The 22,742-nt window shown below is 38.9% G+C and overlaps 1 protein-coding gene across 1 annotated transcript in view; it reads left to right on the top strand.

Annotated features, from left to right (window-relative positions):
- Positions 1 to 22,310, top strand: part of COL4A1 (collagen type IV alpha 1 chain) — a 128,757-nt gene extending 106,447 nt beyond the window's left edge. The window contains exons 40-52 of the mRNA XM_042805978.1: positions 108 to 206; positions 728 to 778; positions 2,719 to 2,904; positions 3,554 to 3,687; positions 6,768 to 6,840; positions 7,522 to 7,593; positions 9,468 to 9,596; positions 11,262 to 11,360; positions 11,499 to 11,711; positions 13,231 to 13,408; positions 16,210 to 16,324; positions 17,344 to 17,516; positions 19,249 to 22,310. Of these exons, the coding sequence (XP_042661912.1) occupies positions 108 to 206; positions 728 to 778; positions 2,719 to 2,904; positions 3,554 to 3,687; positions 6,768 to 6,840; positions 7,522 to 7,593; positions 9,468 to 9,596; positions 11,262 to 11,360; positions 11,499 to 11,711; positions 13,231 to 13,408; positions 16,210 to 16,324; positions 17,344 to 17,516; positions 19,249 to 19,330 (1,604 nt within the window). The 3' untranslated portion in view covers positions 19,331 to 22,310. The remainder of the gene's footprint in view (positions 1 to 107; positions 207 to 727; positions 779 to 2,718; positions 2,905 to 3,553; positions 3,688 to 6,767; positions 6,841 to 7,521; positions 7,594 to 9,467; positions 9,597 to 11,261; positions 11,361 to 11,498; positions 11,712 to 13,230; positions 13,409 to 16,209; positions 16,325 to 17,343; positions 17,517 to 19,248) is intronic.
- The last annotated feature ends 432 nt before the right edge of the window (positions 22,311 to 22,742 follow it).

Raw genomic sequence — 22,742 nt, 5'->3', positions numbered from 1 at the left:
AGTCTCTGTGGGAGCAAAGGTATAAGTAAGCTTTTCTGTAGAGGAAAAGAAGTGTAAAAAAAGTCTGATGATTCATAGGTGAAATGAAACTGGCAATGATTTTTCAGGTGAACCTGGTGTTCCGGGTCCTGCTGGTTCTATTGGACAGAAGGGTGAACCAGGTTATGATGGGATCCCAGGTGCAGCTGGTGCAAAGGGTGAACAAGGTACTGTGACTGTCATGTTAAGCTTATGGGGTATGAAAATGCACAGAGACAGGCTACACAGGAGTAGCTGGTAAGGGGGTGTGCTGGGTTTGAGGTACTTTGTATGGACCCTTAGAAAACGTAGTATGGTGTCTTACAAACTACTGACTGTCATCCATCATTGCAAAGCTGATCACTCATATGAGCAACTGCGTTTAATCAGTGTAATCTTGAAAGAATTTATTTCACAAAAGCTGGCAATACTTTAAAGAATTGGTGTGTTTTGGAATTAATTTCAGTCTGCAACTTAGCTGTGAAATAACGGAGCAGGCTTGCCTTTTCTTAGGGTAGGGTTTTCAGTCATAAAGGACCCATTGTGCTAGATACAATACCAGTACATAACAAAGACATTCTCTGCCCTGAAGAACTTTTGCATAAACCATTTATTTATATGTTATATTTGTTTAATCGAGTTTTGTTCATTACAGGTTAAATTTAAGTACTGTCCCATCTTCTAATCTTTTGCTGCCCCTGTATTACAGGTGTTCCAGGCAGAGGACTTCCAGGATTTCCTGGTGCAAAGGGAGATAAAGGTAAAACACTTCTTTAAACAAGCAGCAAACCTCCCTCCCAGCATACTATAAAAGTGATTCTGCAATTCAGCATATTTTCTACTTCATTCTTTTACATGCTATACCTTTTCAGAGCAGGCAGAAACTCTGAGAGGCTCAAATACTAATTTCTGTTACAGTGGCAGCATCTTGGACATGAGTTAGATGTGCCCTAAAATAGGTAATTATTCATAGTGTGGAATTTACTGCAAGCTGTGCTGTGCTGAGGTAATATAAATAACTCCCATATTTCTATGCTGTGGTTTTGACTCTGAGTATTTCTACATTTCCTACTAATTTTGCAAGAATCAAAGTCTAGTGGGGCTCTGTGCACCAGACAGCTAAAGATAGTAGTGTTGTGGCCAAGATACCACAGTAATTTTTTTACCTGAGTCTGTTGTGCAGCCTAGATGCAATTTTATTCATTGCTAAAATAGTTATTCTCTGTAGCTCAGTAGGGCATGTCTTAAGCTATGCATAGGAGCATGGTGCAGAGATGTAAAAGATAACAGAGACCTGATGAGACCTTACTGAAAACTATTATTACCTGGACTCAAGACTTACTAGCTTGGGTGCAGACACATAGCTATCACAATTCCAAAACCACTTGTAGCCTTCACAAAGTGTGTGACTACACTGTTATGTGAGAATGGCTTGACTGGCTTGAGTCAGTGCTTGCTCAAGGTGTCTGTAATGCACCATGCCCCATTTTATGAAATATGTATGTACTAGACACTAGACTGCAATAGATGCAGCAGTGAAGAAATATCAAACTGCTGCTGGTAAAGTAAATTGTGTACAATTAAAAGATTTTCAATTTTAAACATCCAGAAATTTAAAAGGATTCAACTACTCTGTCTTATGAAATTAACATGGCATAGCAGGTTTTGAAGAATTTACATAGCTTGAAATAATCAATACCCTACCTCATTCATTCATTCATTAATTCTATAAATACAGGTCCATCTATAAATACAGGACATTCTATAAATAAAGGACAATCAGAAGTGATAAACCAGAATTTTAGAATTTAGAATTTCTTTACCATCTCAGAGTAATTAACAGTCATTAATTGCTGAGAAAGCCCTAATGTTAGAGAACTTATTTTAATAGATTTTGAAATCATAGCTCAGGAAGGCATGTAGAATGTTAGATTATGAGGGCACTTTTTTCACCTTCCCCATCTCTCATTTTGTCAACACAGATCATTTAAAAATATCTGGTTTTAGAGTAAATAGATATCCAACTGACATAATTTGTGTTCCAAATGTATTGTAGTTCCAGAGAAGCAAGTCCAGGATTTAAAGACCCTGTTCTGTTTAGGCAAAGAGCCAGGGATAGTGTTCTTCATACATTTTATTTCTCTTATTGTACTTATACCAGCTAATCTGTATTCTTTTTGCTCAATCATGATCTAAAATTTGACTGAATTGCAAATGTTAACTATTTGTACAAGCCTTGAAGTAAGTACTAAATGTCTAAATCTAGATATTAGTAAAAAAAAATATTCCCTTTTTCTGAAGGAGCGAGTCCTTTTGTGCTTAGTCAAGCAAAATATCCATTACTTATCTATGACAATAATAATTGTAATGGAGTAAGGGTTTGGGGGCTTTATATTCCTCATGAAAAGACTGATGGATACTGAATGTTCATCTATTTTTAGAGTGAATTAAAATAGTCCAGTGATCAGTTTAGCTAAGAAAAGATATGTCAGTCAAACTACTAATTTCCTCATACTTTATGTCAGAACGTGGAGAATAATACAGTTTTCCTAAAGTTTTGCATTTTTATACAAATGTATAAAGGCAAGGTCAATATTTTTTTAAGGAATAAAGCTTACTATGAGTGGATAATAAAGCAGAAGCTTTCAGTGATTGTGTCCCTTTCTCTAATCATGTTTTGGGGATTGTTTCAACTCTTAGGTGCGAAAGGTGAAGTGGGTTTTCCAGGATCCCCAGGAAGTCCGGGGATCCCAGGCCTGAAAGGAGAACCAGGATTTGATGGTCCACCAGGCCCTAAGGGCAGCCAGGGTCTTCCTGGACTCCCAGGAAGTGCAATTGAGGGCCCTAAAGGAGACAGAGGACCCCAAGGCCAACCTGGCCTTCCAGGTAATTCTTTATCTTTAGTATTAACGTACTGATTTTAATCAAAGCTCACCTAATTAATTAGTAATATAATCAATATTGCATATCCTTCTTCTCACAGATCAGAGAAAAGCTCCCCTTCGTAGACAGTTTGACACTGTGTCCTAGAACAGGCTGATTTGATGTCCTCAGGCAGTTGGTTTTGTCCAGATGTCTTTCTGACACTGAGAAGTTTCTCTCTGAACTTTATTTACTGTTTTGAGGCAGCCATGGCTGTATGTTCCTATGTCCTGAAGTGTTAATGTGTTTAAAAATGGCCCAGCATGGCCTTACCTTGGCAGTAGCCCTGTGGTAGGGATTAAGGAGGAGAGTAGAGCAGAACTGCAATATGTCTCTAGCGTGTTCATACCTGAGAACATACCATCTGTTTGTTCTGCACATACAGAAAAGTCTCCACTATTCTCCATCAGCCATAGGCTGATAAATGGTAGGTGTCCAGTCAGACAGTGAGTCATACAGACCTCCCTGCAACATATTCTCCTACTTATTTTCTTGAAATGTTGTTACGATAATTAATTTGGTTCTCCCATTCTGTGGGGAGCCAGCTCGTCCTCTATCAGGTAGTGCTCTGAACAGATGTTGCCACTAAATACTCTCTTCTTCTGATTTGTAGGTTTACCTGGTCCAACAGGGCCACCAGGACCCCCAGGTCTGAAAGGGGCCAAAGGAGACCAAGGGAGCAATGGCTGGCCTGGGACTCCTGGAAGTCCAGGAGTCAAAGGTGATCCAGGTTTCCAGGGTCTACCAGTAAGTTGTTTTTGGTACATTCCAGATTTGCTGAAAGCTGGTTCTTGTAATTAATGGATATATTAATCATAGATATTTCTCGTTCAAAATAATGATACTTTATGCTTAAAGTGCCTTTGGACTCACTGCTGACGATGTGAAGTCAGCCTGAAAACATTTCAATTCTGTCCTTTTAAAGGCTGCCCACGAATAAGCACCAGTGAGCTAATGAACTTATTAGAAATTTATAGATAGTGAATGGTAACATACAACACCCAGAATATAATTTACAGTGTATTAACAGTACAGGATGGCTAAAGCACATCCATAAATCCTGCAAATGCATTAGTAGTTAATTTTAAAGGTTGCATATTTCACGATAAATTGCCTTCTGAAAATACCTGAACTGTTTGGTTTTGTTATGAAACCTTTCAAATAAAGTGCACTTTCAGTACTGTCAGCAATGAAATACAGCTACTGATTTAGAAATACAAACAGGCATATATTATTCATTTTCCTTGAACTAGAACAGTCCCTTTTCTCTCTATATTAGGGAGAATGGAGTAGGACAGTCACCAAGAATAGTTGGGTTTCTATACTCTTTCTCTCAGAGAGAGAGTGCTGCCTTTTTCTACATTGAAAAATACACTCTATATTTTAACTTTTCATTTCCTCTTTCCTACAAAGAAAATAATAATAAAATTTATGGAAGAAGGAATAAGAAGTAGATAGGTATGACTCAACAGTTGCTAGTGTACAGAAGGCAGGAAGACTTGGGAATAAGTTCCTAATATGAAAAGCAAGATAGTTATAGTGGACTTAAAAGATCCACATTATTCTTGATAATGCAAAGATCTACTGCATCCTTTTCTGCATCCAGGAGTCACTTTACAGAGACATGAACAATTTGCTTCAGTGTTCTGACACTGGAACTTGGCTATGTCTTTTTATCTTTGAGAGCATATCATATAATCTCATCTCATCTCATGTCATATCATATCATAACATATCATATCATATTTCATATTAGCTTTGAAGGTAGTAAATTTTAAAATAACATTCCAGTATATTTTTCCCTAATCTAAGAATTTGCAGTGCTTCTGCAGAGATCTAAATTTCTATACCACAGGAAATTCTAAAGCTTTTCACAGGTTGATATTCAAGTTCAAGACTGTCTGTTTTTTAAGAATGAGAAATACCGAAGGATTTTGATTCCATGTCTTCAGTCAGAAGAAAATGTTTTACTATCCTTGAGCCACAGTGCTTAGTGTTGGGTTGTTAACTCTGTGAAATGCTCCAGTGAGTTTTTTCAATATTAAACTTCCTCTGGTGATACATACTAAGATGGGTTTCTAATGTCTTCATCCTCTCCAGTGTGACAGGCATTTGCCTTGATTACAGCTCAGTTGCTCATACAGGTGTCCAGGTACACAGTAACCTATATCAGAAAGGAGATTTTGTTATAGCATGGGTGTCAAAGGCTGTCCAAAAATCCTCTCCAAAAAAAGTGAGTGAGGAGATCAGACCATGAAATACAAGTCCCATGGATGTCTCTGTACATTTTAACATTGAAATGGGAAAATAAACATTTTCATCATTTTCATGAACTGGAATAGTTTTATTTTATTTGGAACAGACACAAAATAAAATATTGTTTGCCAAGCTATATCTCATGAAAAAAAAAATTGACGAAACTGCATAGTGTTGTGGAAAAAGTATTTTGATAGAAAACTTTCAATAAACTCCTGTTATAAATCATTCCATCTTATAATAATAACCTAAAAAATTATTTTAAAAAACATTTTTAATGAGATTGTCTGACTCATGACTGTCTTCTGAGTGACTGTTGGCCCTGTTGTTTTGTGCTACAGAAGTTCATGTTACAATACAAAGAAAGGGCCATTTCTTGAAAACAGTCTTGCGTACTGTGACTATGTAACTGAAGGAAACCAGGGAACCTTACTTCATTAATATCTCCCTTAGCACTCCAAGGGTACCATTTTTCTTTGTGCAACTTTGGAAATCTCACTGTTGACATCCATTTTTGAGCTAGTCATACCTTCTTCCTTTATAGTCAGTGGAAAGAATTAGACTTTTGTAGAGAGCCATTCTTCTCACCTTAATACAAATATCTAACTTACATCAAATGAGAAATCACTCCTGTGTGTGTCTGTTCTATTGCTCTCCAAATATGATGAGATGAATCCTACCATTGGTATTATTTTTCACTGAGTGCTCTATTCACATCTCCAACCTCTGATCGGTAAGTTACTTAGCAAAGGGATTTTTTCTTTCCTCTTCCTGTCTTCCACATTTTATTATATAGGGAACTATCACTGCCATATTGCTTCAGACTTGTGTTAGGAATTAGCCAGGGAGAAACTCTAAACTATACTTACAAGCTTTTTGCAGATGATCTGCAACAGACAATGAAGAAAAGGAAATTAGCAGTCATTTAAATGACTATTTACAGTGTCTTTGAAATCTGAGCTTGATTTTCCCTGCAGTGAGGCTACAATGAACTTGTTACCATGAATTTCAGAGGAGCAGTTTATAATAGTGAAGGCAGAAGGAGGAGTTCGCATTGTGTTTGAAGTGTTTAAGTGCTTGAGTATTTTAGCCCTGTTGAAAAGTAAAAATCTTCAGAGGATTATAAATTGTTGAGCACATTTAATTTCATTCCACATGTGAATGTAGAAGTTTTCAAGTCTGTAGCCTAGAATTACCACATTTAATTATCTAACTAGCAACCATCTCTGGGGCTGCACTGAAATTAGTGTTTGCTGATATTTGTGCTTATGGATGTTTCTTATAACAATATTGTCTATGGTTGAGAACCTTTTCATTAGCTACACTGTTAGTGAGACCTTATTGTGATCTAGTATCTTTGTAAGGCAAAAAACAGTGTAGTAAGAACAAGGCATCACATTATTCCTTTAAGAGAGCTTCTCATCTAGTCATGGTAGAGAACAACCAATCTTAAACTTAATGGCTTTTCTCTCATATTATTTTTTTTGTAGGTTTCCAAAAATACACAGCCTATTGGAGAGTCATATCATAATAGTGTAGGATAATTATACTTCACACTTTCTCTTATACAGGGTAGTCCTGGTTTACCAGGAGATACTGGTCAAAAGGGTGATCTGGGACCTCCAGGAGTTCCAGGTGTTCCAGGTGAGAAGAAAATATACCATATTACTAAAAAGTATGCAAATATATCTCTTTCATACCCTTTCTCTCTCAAAAAAGATGCTCAAAGGATGTTGGCTCTGTATTACAAGTTATTGGAACAGAATATTGAAAACTGCATCAAAAAGCATACAAGAAATGGAGGTTTTTCTCAAGGATTTTTACGTTTTGCCTGTTGTCTTGCTTTGCCAATTTTAAGTGCACACTTGCTTTAAAAGGTGGATATTAAATCAATTGTTTAGACGTTACCAGTCAAGAATCTTCAAGATTTTCTTGAGAATTGAAGAGGCAAATGCTATAGCTATATTTGAGGAAACATGGGCTCAGTATGTCTCCGTCGTTGGCTAAATTGCTGCTACTGTCACCATTGTATACATAAAAACACTGTGTGTATAAAAAATGTAGTTATTAATACAAAAAAATAATTCTTACAATTTAGAGAAAGGTATTGTTAATTAAAGTAAGAGAAAATTATTTTCATTTGTCATTTCTTTGGTGCCTTAGTGCATTTGTTTGTATCTTGTTCTCACAAACAGTTAAAAAGTACTTGTGTGAATAAAGTCATGGCCTTTACATGATCGTGGGGTCATACATGATTATTCTGCACATATCCTTCCAAATCAAGAAATTACTGAATTTTCATGTAAATATTTCCTTTGACTTCAGGTCCAAAAGGATCTCCTGGCTTCCCAGGCCTTAAGGGTGAGCAAGGTGAACAAGGTCTTCCTGGATCTAAAGGTATTAATACAGACTTGCTTTTTTTCCCAGACATTGTTAAAATGTTTATTTGTGATTAATCAATGGATAACTACCTCCCCCTTTTATTCAGTGTAAGAAGGTAGACTGTGAAACCAGATATCATGGTATCAGCATCTAAATGGTCAGATTATATTTAACTATTGGGTAGAAAGTGAGTTTTATCTCCTACTCTGAAAAATCAATAATGAGGTTTTGTAATTATTAGAATCTTTAAATGGTATCCTAGAACCACAGAATCATAGAATGGTTTGCTTTGCAAGGGACCTTCAAAGATACGTAGTCCAACCCCCCTGCCATGGGCAGGGCCCTCTTCCCCCAGCCCAGGGTGCTCCCAGCCCCGTCCACCCTGGCCTTGAGCCCTTCCAGGGAGGGGGCAGCCACAGCTTCTCTGGGCAACCTGCTCCAGTGTCTCACTGCCTTCATTGTAAAAAAATTTCTTCCTCAAGCACCGTCTAAATCTACCCGCTTTCTGTTTAAAATCGTTGCCCCTTGTCCTGTCACTCCAGACCCTTGTAAAAAGTCTCTCTCCACCTTTCTTATAAATCCCCTTTGTATATCAAAATTATATATTATGCTGCAATAAGGAATCCCTGGAACCTTCTCACTTCTAGTCTGAACAACTCCAACTCACCCAATATTTCTTCATAGAAGAGGTGCTCCAGTTCTCTAATAATTTTCATGACCCTCCTCTGGACACACTCTAACAGGTCCATGTCTTCTTGTACTGGGGGACCCAGAGCTGAACACAGAACTCCAGGTGGGGTCTAATGAGGGCGGAGTAGAGAGGGAGAATGACCTCCCTCGACCTGCTGGCCCCACTTCATTTGATGCTGTCCAGGATACAGCTGGATTTCTGGACTGCAAGTGCACATTGCTGGCTCATGTCTCATATTTCATCTACCTGTATCCTCAAGTACTTCTCTGCAGGGCTGCTATCTATCCATTCATCCCTCAGTCTGCTGATACTGGGGATTGTCCCACCCCATGTGCAGGACCTTGCACTTGGCCTTGTTGAACCTCAGGAGGTTCACATTGGCCCACTTCTCAAGCTCTTCAGGGTCCCTCTGGATGGCATTCCTTCCCTCTAGCATATTGAGTACACACAGCTTGGTGTCATCCACAAACTTGCTGAGGGAGTTCCTTTCAACCTAAAGTCTGGACAGCTATTTCAGTCCTTGGGAGGTCTGTTTGGGTGGAGACATCAGCACAGACACGCTGTAATGCTTCCATTTGGGTTTCAACCACAGCCTTGCAGTTGCAGTGGTAGATACCATTTCCTTTCAGCAGGCCACAGTCTCCTTACAGTTCTTAGAAAAAGAGTCCACTTAAAAAAATATTATTCTGCTGAAAGATGTCATCCTTCTAATTCCCCAGAGACCTCAATGTTCTGGGTGGACATGCACAGCCATCAGTTAGTTGGTGTGGCCATCAGGTGAGCAGAGCAGGCAGCAGCCCAGTAACTGGCATCGTGCAGCTATTCTGAGCAAACTGCCGCGCAAACTGCTCTGTCCTGTCCGGTGGGAAGTAGGAATGTGGGAGGTAGCAAAGTGGTTTTCAGCAGCAGCTACTTAGGTGTTACCTGAGGCTTGTCAGTGGCAGAGACCCAGCCTGAGCTGTTTCCTCCATCATGCCTTGAACCCCCTTGTCTTCTATCCTCAGTCAACTTCAGGTTTGACTTCTTAAAAGGTATAACCCTACCTGATGCACATAAAAAGTCTTGGACACATTGATATCTTGTAGCTATAGGCTCTGTCTATTCTCTGACTACATAAATGGCAATACAAGGTAACATTCTTTTCTTTTTTATTGTGCAACACTAAATATGTGCTGATTTCCTCTGTTAACTTTGGCAGGTTTACAGGGCCCACCAGGCCCACCAGGTGCTTTTCAGCTTGTTAAAGGGGATCCTGGCTTACCTGGCCCTGTAGGACCAGTTGGTCTCAAAGGATTCCCAGGACTTCCAGGTCCCAAAGGACAGCAAGGTGAGAGTTTCTAACTTGCCAGTAGAAATGCATTTTATGTAATGTAAAAATAGACCAATGGTAGGCTAGACACTAGAGTATTTTTGGTATAATACTATCCAGCTTTTTATAAGCCACCTAAATTGCGTCAGCAATGAAGAATAGAGTACTTTTTGAAGCTCATCCAAAGGAGTCCCAGAAACAGATGCCTTCCTAGTGATTTTTTTTCATAGGTTCTCATTCTGCATTCATCACATCAGTATCTGAGATCAGTAAGCAGGACGACTTGTTACACACTGCTCTTCCTTTTCCCAGAGCGTATTTGTTAGGGTATCTTCTGTCTTTAGTGCTGAATCCAAACTTAATTACTGTGTGTCCCGGGGAGAAAGCAAGAGTAAGGAAAACCACCTTGATCTTGGAGTGGAAAGTGCTTCCTGAGGAAGCTTGTTCCATAATCCTAGATTTTGTCTTAGTCCAGACATTGCAATTTTTGTAAAGAAAAGGCGAAAAGCAAAGATTAAACACATTAGAGAATAACAGAACGGAGAAAAGGGTAAGACAAATGATATGCTGGCACAAGGAAACATGTCCTTCATAATGACAGGACATGGAGAGTGGGAGCTCAGAGGTCTTCTCTAAACTATTAAGATTCTAAGGAAAAGTTTTGTTCCTGATCGTTTTGTGGTGGAGTTTATGGAGTGTTTCATGGGGGGGAGAGGATGGGGAATTATGGTGGAATATAACCACAGAATCATAGAACAGTTTGAGTTAGAAGGGACCTTAAAGACCACCTAGTTCCAACCCCCCTGCCCCGGGCAGGGCCCCCTTCCCCCAGCCCAGGGGGCTCCCAGCCCCGTCCAACCTGGCCTGGAACCCTTCCAGGGAGGGGGCAGCCACAGCTGCTCTGGGCACCCTGGGCCAGTGTCTCACCACCCTCATAATGAGCATCCTCTTTCTATTTAATATAATAGACATATGGAAGTTTGCTCTTGAAGGTGAGGTTACAACTCTGCGACTGCTGTCTGCTAGGAAATCGCTATGAAATAATCTCAGCAATTGAACATAGCACGGGTTTGCTTCTGTGGGATCTGTTGCTGTTCTCTAGTAGTCAGTTCAATACATGAACACAATATTGCTTTTTGGGTGATTGGGAAAAGGACAACTGTGACTATCTAAAGCTTCTGAAGTACCACAGAAAAGTTGGTATGGTGCTGATGGTGTTAATTTCTTTTTCCCAAAGTCAGAATTACTGAGTTTATGTAGGACTCAAAGCATCCATAAAAAATCAATAAAGGGAAGACATATGTCTGAAAACCTGTTTGGGAAATAGCTAAGAGAATACTGATTTTCCCACTCTTCATGACCCTACTTTTTTTGTGGTCTATTTTTGATCAAGTCATATGATAAGCAGAGAGGGAAGAGATCCCTGCCCTTCCTTTTCATATTCCAGGTGAATACTAGTTATTTTAGAAGCACACTCTCTGCTTAACTCTCCATTCTTCTCTACTATAATCACTTTGCCTGCAGTAACCCACATACGTGCTCTAGATACTGAAATACACACACTGCATCTGCATGAGTTTAGTTTATGCGGAGGTGTGCCTGTGACATACCGTATTAAAAGCCAGAAAGTCAGAACTAATATGAAGTTAGTTTCAGTATTAACTATTCCTTGTTTTTTAACAGGGGTGACAGGACCTTCAGGTATACCTGGACCACCTGGTAGTCCAGGGTTTGATGGCAAACCTGGGCAAAAAGGAGAAGTTGGTCCTTATGGACCCCCAGGTGAGTTCTTTAAAAACTTGATTCCCTCATAGAAAAATAACATAGGAGATTAAGTGTGAATGTTTCTAATTTCACTACTTTAGTTATGTAGGCAGAGTACTGCTGTCTGTAGAGATAAAAGGAGACTCTGTATTGTAGGGCCCAGAGGATTCCCTGGTCCACCTGGCCCTGAAGGCTTGCCTGGGACTATGGGCCCACCAGGTGCACCATCTGTTGCTCATGGCTTCCTTGTTACCAGACATAGTCAAACCACTGAAGAACCATCATGTCCATTTGGAACAAGGCTGATTTACCATGGCTACTCCTTGCTTTATGTACAAGGCAATGAAAGAGCACATGGCCAAGATCTGGGTAAGTAGAGACCAAATTAGAATTCAATTAGAATTCATTACAAACTGAATGTTTCTCTCATTTGCAGAACTGTATTGACCAAACCTGTGTAATTATTCTTAGCCATCTGGTGCTTTATTATGCCTTCTAGGTTGGTACAAATAATGGTTTGGTGAATAGTGCAAGCAATGTCAGTTTATTTGTGCAAGTTTTTATCAAAGCCTTTTATGTGGTTATCCATGATATCTTTGTAGTCAAATTAATGAGATATGGGCTGGCTAAGTAGATGATAAGGTAAGTGGAAAATTGGTGGGTCCATCAGGCTCAAAGGGATGTGATCAGATATATGAAGTCTGAGTGCTGGTTGCTGATTAGTGACGTCCCTCAGGAATTAGTACTGAGCCAGTACTGCTTCATTAATTTATTGGCAACTTGGGTGATGGGGTAGAGTGCACCCTCAGAAAGCTGGTGGGTAATACCAGATTGGGAGGGACCGTTGATTCCTTAGTGGTCACAGCTGCCTTTCAGAGGGACTGGGCCAAGCTGGAGAAAAGGGCTGCGAAGAACCTCAAGAAGTTCAGTAAAGACAAATGCAGAGGGGTATACCTAGAATGAAATAACCTCATGGAGCAGAACAGACTGGGCACTGGCTGCTATTCCCAGTAGCAGCAGTACAGACTGCTAGAATGCTGCTTTGCAGAAAAGGACCTGGGAGTCCTGGTTAGCAACACTGAGCGTGCGTTAGTGGTGTGCTCTTGCGACAACTGCCCCATTCCTCACTGCCCAACCTACCGGGCTCTACTGGCACAAGGGCAACCAGCAGATTGAGGGAAGTGGTTCTTCCCCTCTATTTAGCAGTTGTGAGACTATATCTGGTATATTGTGCCCAGACTTGGGCCTCCCAGAACAAGGAAAGCATTGATATACCACAGTGAATACAGCAGTTAGCTACTAAGATGGCTAGCGGGGTCTGGACAGTCTGATGGAACTGGGTTTGCTCAGCCTTTACAGAAATTTAAGGGGAGACTTTTAATGCTCTCTGCAGCTGTCTACAGGGAGGGTAGAGAAGATAGAGCCAAAGCCTTCTCAGAGGGGCTCAGTGACAGAAGAAGCAATGGACACAAGTGTGAGATACGTTCTGGTGAAACATAAAAAAAAAACTCTTTTACCATGCTGATGCTCAGACTTTGGAATGAGAACCCAGAGAGGTTGCTGTTTCTCTGTCTTTGGAGATACTCAAAACTCAATTGGCTATGGACCCAAGCAACCTGATCTAACTGGCAGGGGGTTAGGATAGATGACCTCTAGAGGCCTATTCAAACCTCAGTTATTCCATAATTCTACAGGCAAGACTGTGCTACTCCTTTCCTTGCCTTGTTCCTTCCTTAAAGAGCCAAGAGAAATCACTTCCTCTGAGAGAACTGGGCCCTCCAGAGCAAGTGTTGTCTGCTCTTTAGCTGTTCCTGGAAATATTTGTTTGGCAGTTGGTAATGGTTTAACAAAAATGGGTTAACAAGTAACCTTTCATTCAACATTTCAGGCACAGCAGGAAGCTGTCTTCGTAAATTTAGTACCATGCCTTTCCTATTCTGCAATATCAACAATGTATGTAACTTTGCATCAAGGAATGACTATTCCTACTGGCTGTCCACTCCTGAACCTATGCCAATGAGTATGGCTCCTATCACTGGTGATAATATCAGACCATTCATCAGCAGGTATGGTTTCAGTTCTGCTGTGTTTGTAAAATGAAGAAGCCTGTGAAAAGTGCTTGTGGTACTTTATTTTTTTTTCTGTAAAGACTTTTAATCTGTATATTTTTATTTCCTGCCTTTAAATTTAAAGTTTCAGTTCCTTTGATGAAATGTTTCAAAGTGTGCATGCGTTCAGTTTAGACTTTGATCAAAATTAAATCCATTTTTGGGGAAACCCAAACAAGTAGAGTAGTCTATTTTGAGTCTAATTGAAATGAAAAGATTTACTTTGAAATGCTATTTTGCAAAGCCTATAGTGTACTTTGAAGGAGAAAAAGTTTTGAATTTATTCACAGTTCTTGTCCAAAAGACTTCTTTTTTTGACTAGCTGTAGCTAGAAGCTTTTTAGGGCTCAGTTTCCTTTTGTTTGAAAATGGTAGCATTATTTATCATACAGTAGACTGCCAGGCTTCATTGATTGTTTTGGACATAGTGCTTGAGCACGACCATTATTGTCTGAATTAAAGGAAGCATTTACAAAATCAATCATCTGTTTTTTAATAATTCCAGATTCTCAGCCAGCATGTGTGGAACTTATATCAGACATAATTGTTCTGCATCAGTCCAACATGTTGAATTTTTGGTCCATTTTAAATTTTAAGGCCACTAGCAAAAACTACCCTGGTATAATATGCCCAGTCCTAAAAGCAGAGATGTGAGCAAGAGCGTGGTGAACTGTACCACTGTTGTTAGACAAGAATTTGACAAGGGCATCTCCAACTCATAACTTAAATGATAATCATTAGATATAGGAATTACTGTGATTCATATCATTGCTTCTAATCTGTATCAGCTCTGGCTGATCCCTCTTCCTGCCATATAAAGTGAATGGGAGTGGAGATTGTTGTTATTATTTTCTTGGGTTTGTATATACCATCCAAGAGAAAGGACAATTCAAATCATCAGTGGTTTGTAGTCTTGACATCTCGGTATGTTTATAAAAATATTTGGCTCTACTGCAAAGCATTTTATATTTATTTTGCATAATAGAATCCATCTTGTATCTGCAGTTCTACTCTGTACTCTATTTTTGATTTAGTGCTGTAGAAGTTGGTATGACTTGAAAATGAATGGGCAGATTGAGGGCAAGATTCTCAAGACAGACTATAGTTTTTGTTTGTCTTACTTTGTTGGTTGTTCATTGGATGTGAATGGAAGGGGCTTGACTTTCAGAAAAATTCAGATGACCGACCTCTGAAATTCATATTTCTTTTATGCCATCCCTGATTGAGCACCCAAAGCAGCCTTTAACAGTCACTGTTGAAACTCTTGCTCAAGGAGGTACCCACCAACAGTTTGCCTTGTCTTACGCATATAGAGTAGCTTTTGCACCATAAAAATGTATGTGTGTATATATATATATGTGTGTGTGTGTGTGTATGTGCTTTTCTCCTTTTAGCCATAGCAGAGAGATATAATTGTAACACACATTTTTTTAAACCAGCAAGGAATCTGAGAAGACTTTTCTATCAATTTATTTTATTAGCTGAGGCTTTTAAACCAACAGTTTTCCCTGTCCAAAAGTTGAAAAGGTGCAGAAGTGTCACTTGCTGCCTTGGGTCATGGGACTTCTTTTCATGGAAAGCCTTCCACTGAAATACCAGAAATCTCTTGAAGTAAAGCAGAGCTCCAAGTATAGAGGCAGCTTTACATTCTTCTTTTAACTTACTCTTTCACTGATGTGTTTCTTAAAATAACTTTTTTGCTTCTGCACTATAGATGAAGGCAGTAGGTATGAAAGCAGTCTTCACAAGTCAGAAATAGAAGGCTTTGATTCTGCATTCCTTTGCTTCTGTGTATTTTCCAGAATCCAACTTAATCCATTTTGCGCTTGATTCTTTTCACTGCTCTGATAATAGGAATCAGACTGTTTAGTTCTAAGTATCTGTTTTGAATCATTTTGATCATTGCTAACTGCAGTGGCCAGTTTAGGAGTTGTACAAGAAAAATGGATTATATTTACCAAATTCCATATTACCAGCTCCCATATTAAAGTTTCCAGCCCAACTCACATTTTTTATGATTCTCCTGTGAAGACATGACTGGTTATTGGATTATTCAGTAACCTAGCAGTTCTGAGATACAATAAATTTATCTAAAGTAAAAGAACTGGTGCTGCACAGCTTTCTGAAGAGTTCAAGTTCATTGTTCAAGTTACTTTGCTGGAAATCTCTTACTGGAGATAAAGACCACAAATGTAAATAAAAGCCACTCTCAAGGAAAAGGCATGGAGAAGAGTTTGCATTAGATTAGATTAGCAGTGCTTACCTTTGTAAGACATTATCCAGAGAGATGGCTTTCACTCTGGAAGTCACTCAGCCCTATGTTTAGGATGATGAATTGCTGTTACTTGTCTCTGATCACAGTGGACCACTTTTAAGTGATACTGAGTTACAGTGTTTGGTTATTTGCCTCTCACTTCATGACATTGATCACTTTTAGAAACTACAGTACAAATGGGATTAGAAAAAGACAAATACATTTAAACATTCAGATAAGAGGTCTCTTGTTCTTTGCTCATAGGAAAGATAATAGGACTAAGACTTAATAGTTACGCTGTCCCTAAGTAAATGAGAGAAAAAAAAAAAAAAAAAAAAAAAAAGAACCAGTTGATTGTTTTTCTGAATGGAACATTTTTATTTTCCTTTGTTTTTGAAGTTTTCAACATTTTCTAATTCAGGATTCCTTTAAAGAAAGTAACTTCTGAAAAAAAGTAGTATTAATCCTCAAGTGCATGTAGCTCATTCATGTCTTGGTCTTTCTAGATGCTCTGTGTGTGAAGCTCCTGCTATGGTAATAGCCGTTCACAGTCAAACAATTCAAATACCACCATGTCCTGAAGGCTGGAGTTCACTTTGGATTGGTTACTCTTTTGTCATGGTAAGTGCACTGGGGTTGCAACTCAGAGTTGAGAAAAGCATTTGTTTCACGCGTTTGATCTACACTTCTGCTCTGGGAAATTTAATATCTATGTCACTTTAGGTCTTAGGAAGACATTAGACATCTAACCTTTCTGGTGACTTTTAAAAAATTCTGGATAATTACTAAATGAGAATAATGCAATAGCAATTCATTGTTCACTTCTGGGGAAATGCACACAGCTCGCTCTCTTTTTTTGCAGCTCCAACACAGGATCCAAGCGCTGAATAAATGAGGAAATAAGCATAATTTTCCATTGTCCTTATACATCCATGTTGCAGTAGCTTCCTAGAGTGGTGGCATATCAGTGCCTGTGCTCTTCCCATTTTTGATGAATAAGCTTTCAGTTTTCAAATGGCATTTGTGACCTTTTATTCACTTTCTTCAGCTGCATCTATATTAGTAAAAGAAATAGGGCCAAGGAGCGGTCTGAAGGAGCCACTCTCTCATCCTCCACAGTAGTTAGCTGTTAGCATGCTTCCTGTCATGCTCACAGCCCGTGTCAACAGCCTCCCTTCCAGGCAAGGTCTGGGCATGATCTGAGAAGCAGCATGGATCCAGAGCTGTTAGCAGTCGGCAGAGGGGAAAGAGGCCACTGTGATGTGGGGCAGGAATTGGGTTAAGTTATTCAGTTATAAACCATACGAGTCCGTACACCTTCGGGGCCAGAGACCTGGCCCTGGCCTGTTGCTAGCATAGAGATAGCTTGGGTCCTGAGGGATTTCTGTGCATACAGCTGCCCTGAAGTTGATGCTGCTGGTGTGTTGTGCTGCCACTAAGTGGGAAAACCCAGTGCCACCTCTGGAACCCTTCAGCTCCACCTCCTTGCTCCTCCTTGAGCTGAGGGACAAAAGAGCAGACGGGCCCAACAGAGGACAGGGAGAGGCACATGAAGAAATATTTGTGCAAGAGGGTGAATAGGTGTTGTAGCAGAAGAAGTAAAGAGTCCCTCTCTGACCGATGCTTTTGCATTTTTCTAGCACACCAGTGCTGGTGCAGAGGGCTCTGGCCAGGCCCTGGCGTCTCCTGGTTCCTGCCTAGAGGAGTTTCGCAGCGCTCCCTTCATTGAATGCCATGGCCGGGGCACCTGCAATTATTATGCAAATGCTTACAGCTTCTGGCTTGCCACTATAGAGAGGAATGAGATGTTCAAGTAAGTTCATGATTTATTTATCAGTATTTGAGACTCAGTCAAGCCGTGTCACTGAATAAAAGAAGTATTGTTTGAATGTAATACACGGTTCAAATATTGGCTGTGCCTCAGCCTGGTTAGTATACGCAGTTAATGATTTTCGTAATAAAAGGAAAAAAATCATAATAGCTTTTGGGGGAATGAATGAATGTATCTTCCGTTAGTGTTTACAATGTGTCAGTTGTACATAGTATTTTGCTTTTCAGAATAATTTAACAATGTTTGCATTTCTACTATGTTTGATTATATTCACTGAGTCGTAACTTGGATAGGCTGACATACTGATTGAAATTAAGTTAGAATACAACATTACCCCTAGAGGATGTTAACACATAATAGAACCACTTGAAATTAGTGCAGGTGTTGAACTAAGTGAGCTGAACAATTATTTACCTTTCCCTAATGTTGGAGGAAGTACGTCTGAATAAAATGCAGCTGAAGGCAGAGGCCTTAGGCATATCTTCAGTCCCGCTGAAGTTCTTATTTCAGGAATTTAGTGGTAGTAGGCTTTGTTCTGGTCTCCTGCACATAAGTGTTTCTCAGCACAGTCTAATCTGTTCCCTATGAATTTTATTAATATGTTAACATATAGACCAGTTCCTAGGTCTGCATGGTTTACTTGATTAGGAGACATTCCTCTGGAGTGCAGGCAAGCATTCTCTTCCACCGCAGTCCAGGCTGCAGCTCCAGGTACCCTTCATCTGGTATCCTTCATCTCCTCATGTCTTCTGCATCTGTGAATGCTCCTTAGCCTGTCTCAGTCAAAATGTCGCAGGTTGCTTAGCCAGTTTTGACTGTCTGTGAGATAGTTGTCAACTGAGTAGGTAGGAAAATTGAGCACCAGCACTGATTATCACTGGAGCTGTGATAATCTCATCAACCAGAAAAGCTGCTACTGAAAGAGCCCATTTACCAGCATGGGGGTAAACGCTGTCTCCCCCGGAAAGAGGAAAGCTGGTCAGAGGAAAATGTAGAGGGGTCAGCACTACAGTTTGTATTCATTGAGTCCTACCCAGAGACCTGTCAACTTCATACTCTTTTCTGACAACAAACTGTATCTCAAATTAATAAAATAATCCCAGATCAAGAGACCTATCCTACTATTATAATTCACAAATACTCTTCAGTTTCCTATAAACTCATAATCCTTTTTAAAGAAAAGCTTTAAATGTAAGCACACTTTTGTCTGAAAATGCTTTGTTTCCAGTTGCTATGAGTAACTCCTTATGACGGGTTAGACATTCAAGATTTTGTTTGTCTTCCTATATGACACCACGTAATTTCCTTTGCTAGCTTTTAATTTTTCTGTAAAGTCACAAGAGTTAGCAGAAACTCATGAACAGTCAAATGCCTTCAGTTTCTTCGCCTAATGATTTTTTTACTACTCAAATTCCAGCGTGTTTTCAAGCTGCTAATTAAACAGGTAGTGTCTTTTGGAGAAGATGATGTTCAGCCTCATGACAGAACTGAATTATGAAGTAGCTGGAAATGGATGATGTATAAAACTAATCTTGTGGTAGTTTGTGACCGAACTTGAAAGTAAATATACTTTGGAGAACTTACAGATGCCTTCTGGAATCAGAACAGCTTAAAGAGGCACTTGGCTGCATGCAAAGTTTGTGTTGTCAATTATGAACCTGAAAAGTGACTATATCAACGATTGCTAATGGGTCTTTCCATTTATTTTTAATAGGAAACCGACTCCCTCAACTTTGAAAGCAGGGGATCTGCGCTCAAATGTTAGCCGTTGTCAAGTCTGTATGAGAAAAACATAATGACTTTTGAATTTCAACTAATTTCACACAATATGGTGCTATTCGTTTAACAGCAATGAAGCCTAGACATATATCATATGTACCTCATTGTTGTCCAATATGAAAACAGTAAAGTGCCTTTTAGGAACTTGCATAACTAACACACACTGCTTTACTGGCCCTGTCCTTGCTGAAGAAGAAAAGAGACAACAAAGATAAGCTTCAAATGTTGACATGCCAAATGGCACTTTTGATCAAAATATATGTATTTTTTATATAAATGCAATGCACTGAGAGAATAAAAAGTCAGCATTTATCCAGAAAAAAATGCAAAGGTGCTAGGAGGTATGCAGTTCTGCCTTATACTGTTTGACCCCCCTTTCTCATTCTTGTATTATATATTTAGATTCATTTTTCTTCCCCAGATAAGTTTGTTGTTACCGTTTCTAGGTGTCTCAAAATCCCAGACTCTTGGGTATGTACTTATTGTTCCTGTACAAAGCAATACTAATGTAAAAAAGAGCTTTGGGATTACAGACTGTGGTTAAGCAACATGTAACCATCTTTTCACAACACACAAGTGCCATCCTGCAAACTTTTGCTTCTGTTCGTAGTCATTAGTGCTATTGGTATTAATGGGACTACATCTGGGAGAGATTGACAAATTGCCTTCCCAAATAGGCAAGTAAGAGTTTCTGCTATGTTGGTACTATGCAGCTTCTTTATGCAGTAGAACAAACTTTCCTGTGGAATAAAGAATGATCCAGCAATGGTCAAGAAAAAATATATATATAAATATTTTAGTAATTTATATAGATATCAACCATTAGGCAAATCAAGCTCTGAGTTTATCATTTCAAAAAGAAGCTTACAAAAGTTTTCTTCTTTTCAGTGTCATGAATTAGGTGTTGAATGCCAAAATATGTTGTGAAATGTTCATTTTACATAGGCCATTTCAATGCTGAAGTTGCAGAGACTGAACCCAGGTTAATAGCTATTTCTGTTTATTACAGTAAATCCTGCTTTGATCTTATAGTCTTTATTCTGTATTTAATATTGTTCAGGGTTTTAAACGCTACTCACACACTGAATGACTTGATTTTGAAAAGTATAAGGCCTTAGTTTTGTTAATATTGTGCCAAAAAAATTCTTCCAAGTGGCCTCAGAAATATTTCTAAAGAATTTCTATGCAATGATACCATTATTTGAGCACATCTGTGTCCAAAAGTGTTTTATAGACTTATTACCATGCAAATACCAAAAGATTTTTGCAAATGCCAAGGCCTTTGTATAATTTCTTACATGTGTATTTCTTAAGAATTCAAGTTTGTAATAAAACTATTTCTGTAAAAAAACAGAAGAAAAGAAAAAGTTTTTACTAATTTGTTATTAGCATTCATTTACAGCAATTAATTAATTTTTAATAAGACACCAATAAATGCACAAGCTTGATGCAATCCTAGATTATTTTTGTTTTGCACATCTTTCAGATGTACAAAGCATCTTCAAAAGGGGAAAAGAGGACGCTATTGACACCTCTGTTGTTACCTTGAAAGAACCAGTACTGACAGATGAAGTATGGGTTATGCATCTATTACTGAAATATGTTTGATGTGAACATGTTACAGAAATCTGATAACTTCATTTTAGCTCATGGAAAGCCATCAAGTTATACACGTTTTTCACTCTTCCCTTGGATTTTTCATGCACAAATCAGAACTGAATTATACAGGATAAAAATCAAAATATCTCATGTAATTTTGCTTATAAGTGGGCAATGTGAATCTTGACTCTGGTTGTCTGAAGAGGAAACGGGCTGTGATATCTTTTTCCTTGGCAAAAGCACATAATCTGTTAATATTTCATGAAGTTTTCCCAAATTTGCGAAGAGGCTGCTGCTGCTGCTGTTCTGAACTCACTTTCACTTAAAATCCTTGAGGACACTGGCTGGACGAATGACTGAGGGCCCCTGCATAGAAACTGGCCATTTCCTTTAGTGCTGATTCTTAACTCTCATGGAAATTTTGACAGATGATCGTTTTATTTGTCAATGACCAGTCCTCACAAAAGTCCATTATCAGCCCATAAAATACAAGTCTGGTTATGTCTGATCAGCCTGATGCAGGGTTTTCCAAAGTGGCACTTGTTATTCCGAAGAAGAGGAGAGGACTATAGTAGAGTGATTCCTTGTGGCATCTAGGAAGAATTAAGCAGACATTCAGCCTTCCCTAATACAGAGGATCCAAGCTGCTGCTCAGACATTTTAATTGCACTCTGCAGTTTATCTCCTGATCAGCAGGGGATTGAATTTGCTTGGTTTGAATTGTCTCAGAACTGCCAGACAGTTGAATTTTAAAAGTTCTGCATGCATGATTAAGTCAAATCTGCGTAAGAGAACAACTCCTTTTGCTAGTGAAGGGACCACTCACTGCAGCTGGGTGTGTAGTAACCTGTGTTTTCTCAACTAGGAGCATTTTGGAAACAAGGTCCTTTGAAAATTTTAAAAAACTGAACTATGGTTTGATGTCTTACTTATCTAGTAGCAATTATTTATTCCATAACCTCCAGCTCATAAAATGACTTAGACCATTCTCATGCTAAAGATGCTATTTCTGCTTAAGTCAGTGAGTAAACTTTTCGGTGGTTATTGAATACCAATCAGCTCTGTTGAAAATGATGTGGATGCTAGATTTTGATGTCCTGGGTGAGGAAGAGCCCATGTACTAAAGCAGAACAGAAATGTGAAACTCTTTCTTGCTTTCAAAAATCTGTAAGTATCCCATATTCAGTCATTTCTGGCCAGCGTTGTTGCTACAGTACAGTTCATTGTGTGAACAGGCAACTGAAAACACACCAGTTGTTAAAATTGTCTTGCGTAAGCTTAAATTTCAGGAGAAATCTTTCCTAAAGAAGTACAGCTTGTTTAAATAGGCCTGACTGTTTTTAAATGCAGTACTTGAAGAGTAACTTTCATGACCCAAATAAATACATTTCTAAAACAGCAGGTGGTGCCCTTGCTCTCTTTATGGTAACAATACACTAACAAATGCCTTGTTCTTTAATCCACTAAAATGTAAAGCAGCCTGACAGTTCTCTGTTTTCCCAAGTCTCTGCCTCTATTCTGACATGTTCTAGTCACCAGCAATTTTCCTTCTGAAGTAGGAATGGAACAGTCTTCAGTAAAAGAAAAAAAAATATCTATACATAGACAGAATAAAAATAGAATATAATTAAATAATCCAATATATATTTTTTAACAAATGATCTCTTAGCGTGTGTCTTTTCTGACAGATGTACATTCAGTTTATAATAATATCTTTTATCCTTTTCCTAGTGGTACTTCCTTGATGAAATACACTTTTTTCTATGGAGCAGGACTCCTGAGAACAATACCCCCATACTAGGTTCCCTGAAAAGCAATTGTGTTAAAGAC

This window comes from Tyto alba, unplaced genomic scaffold (genome assembly GCF_018691265.1).
Source record: "Tyto alba isolate M040663 unplaced genomic scaffold, T.alba_DEE_v4.0 Super-Scaffold_45, whole genome shotgun sequence".
Lineage (NCBI taxonomy): Eukaryota > Metazoa > Chordata > Aves > Strigiformes > Tytonidae > Tyto > Tyto alba.
The sequence above is the reverse complement of the archived record's forward strand: the minus strand, read 5'-3'. Positions and strand labels throughout refer to the sequence as shown.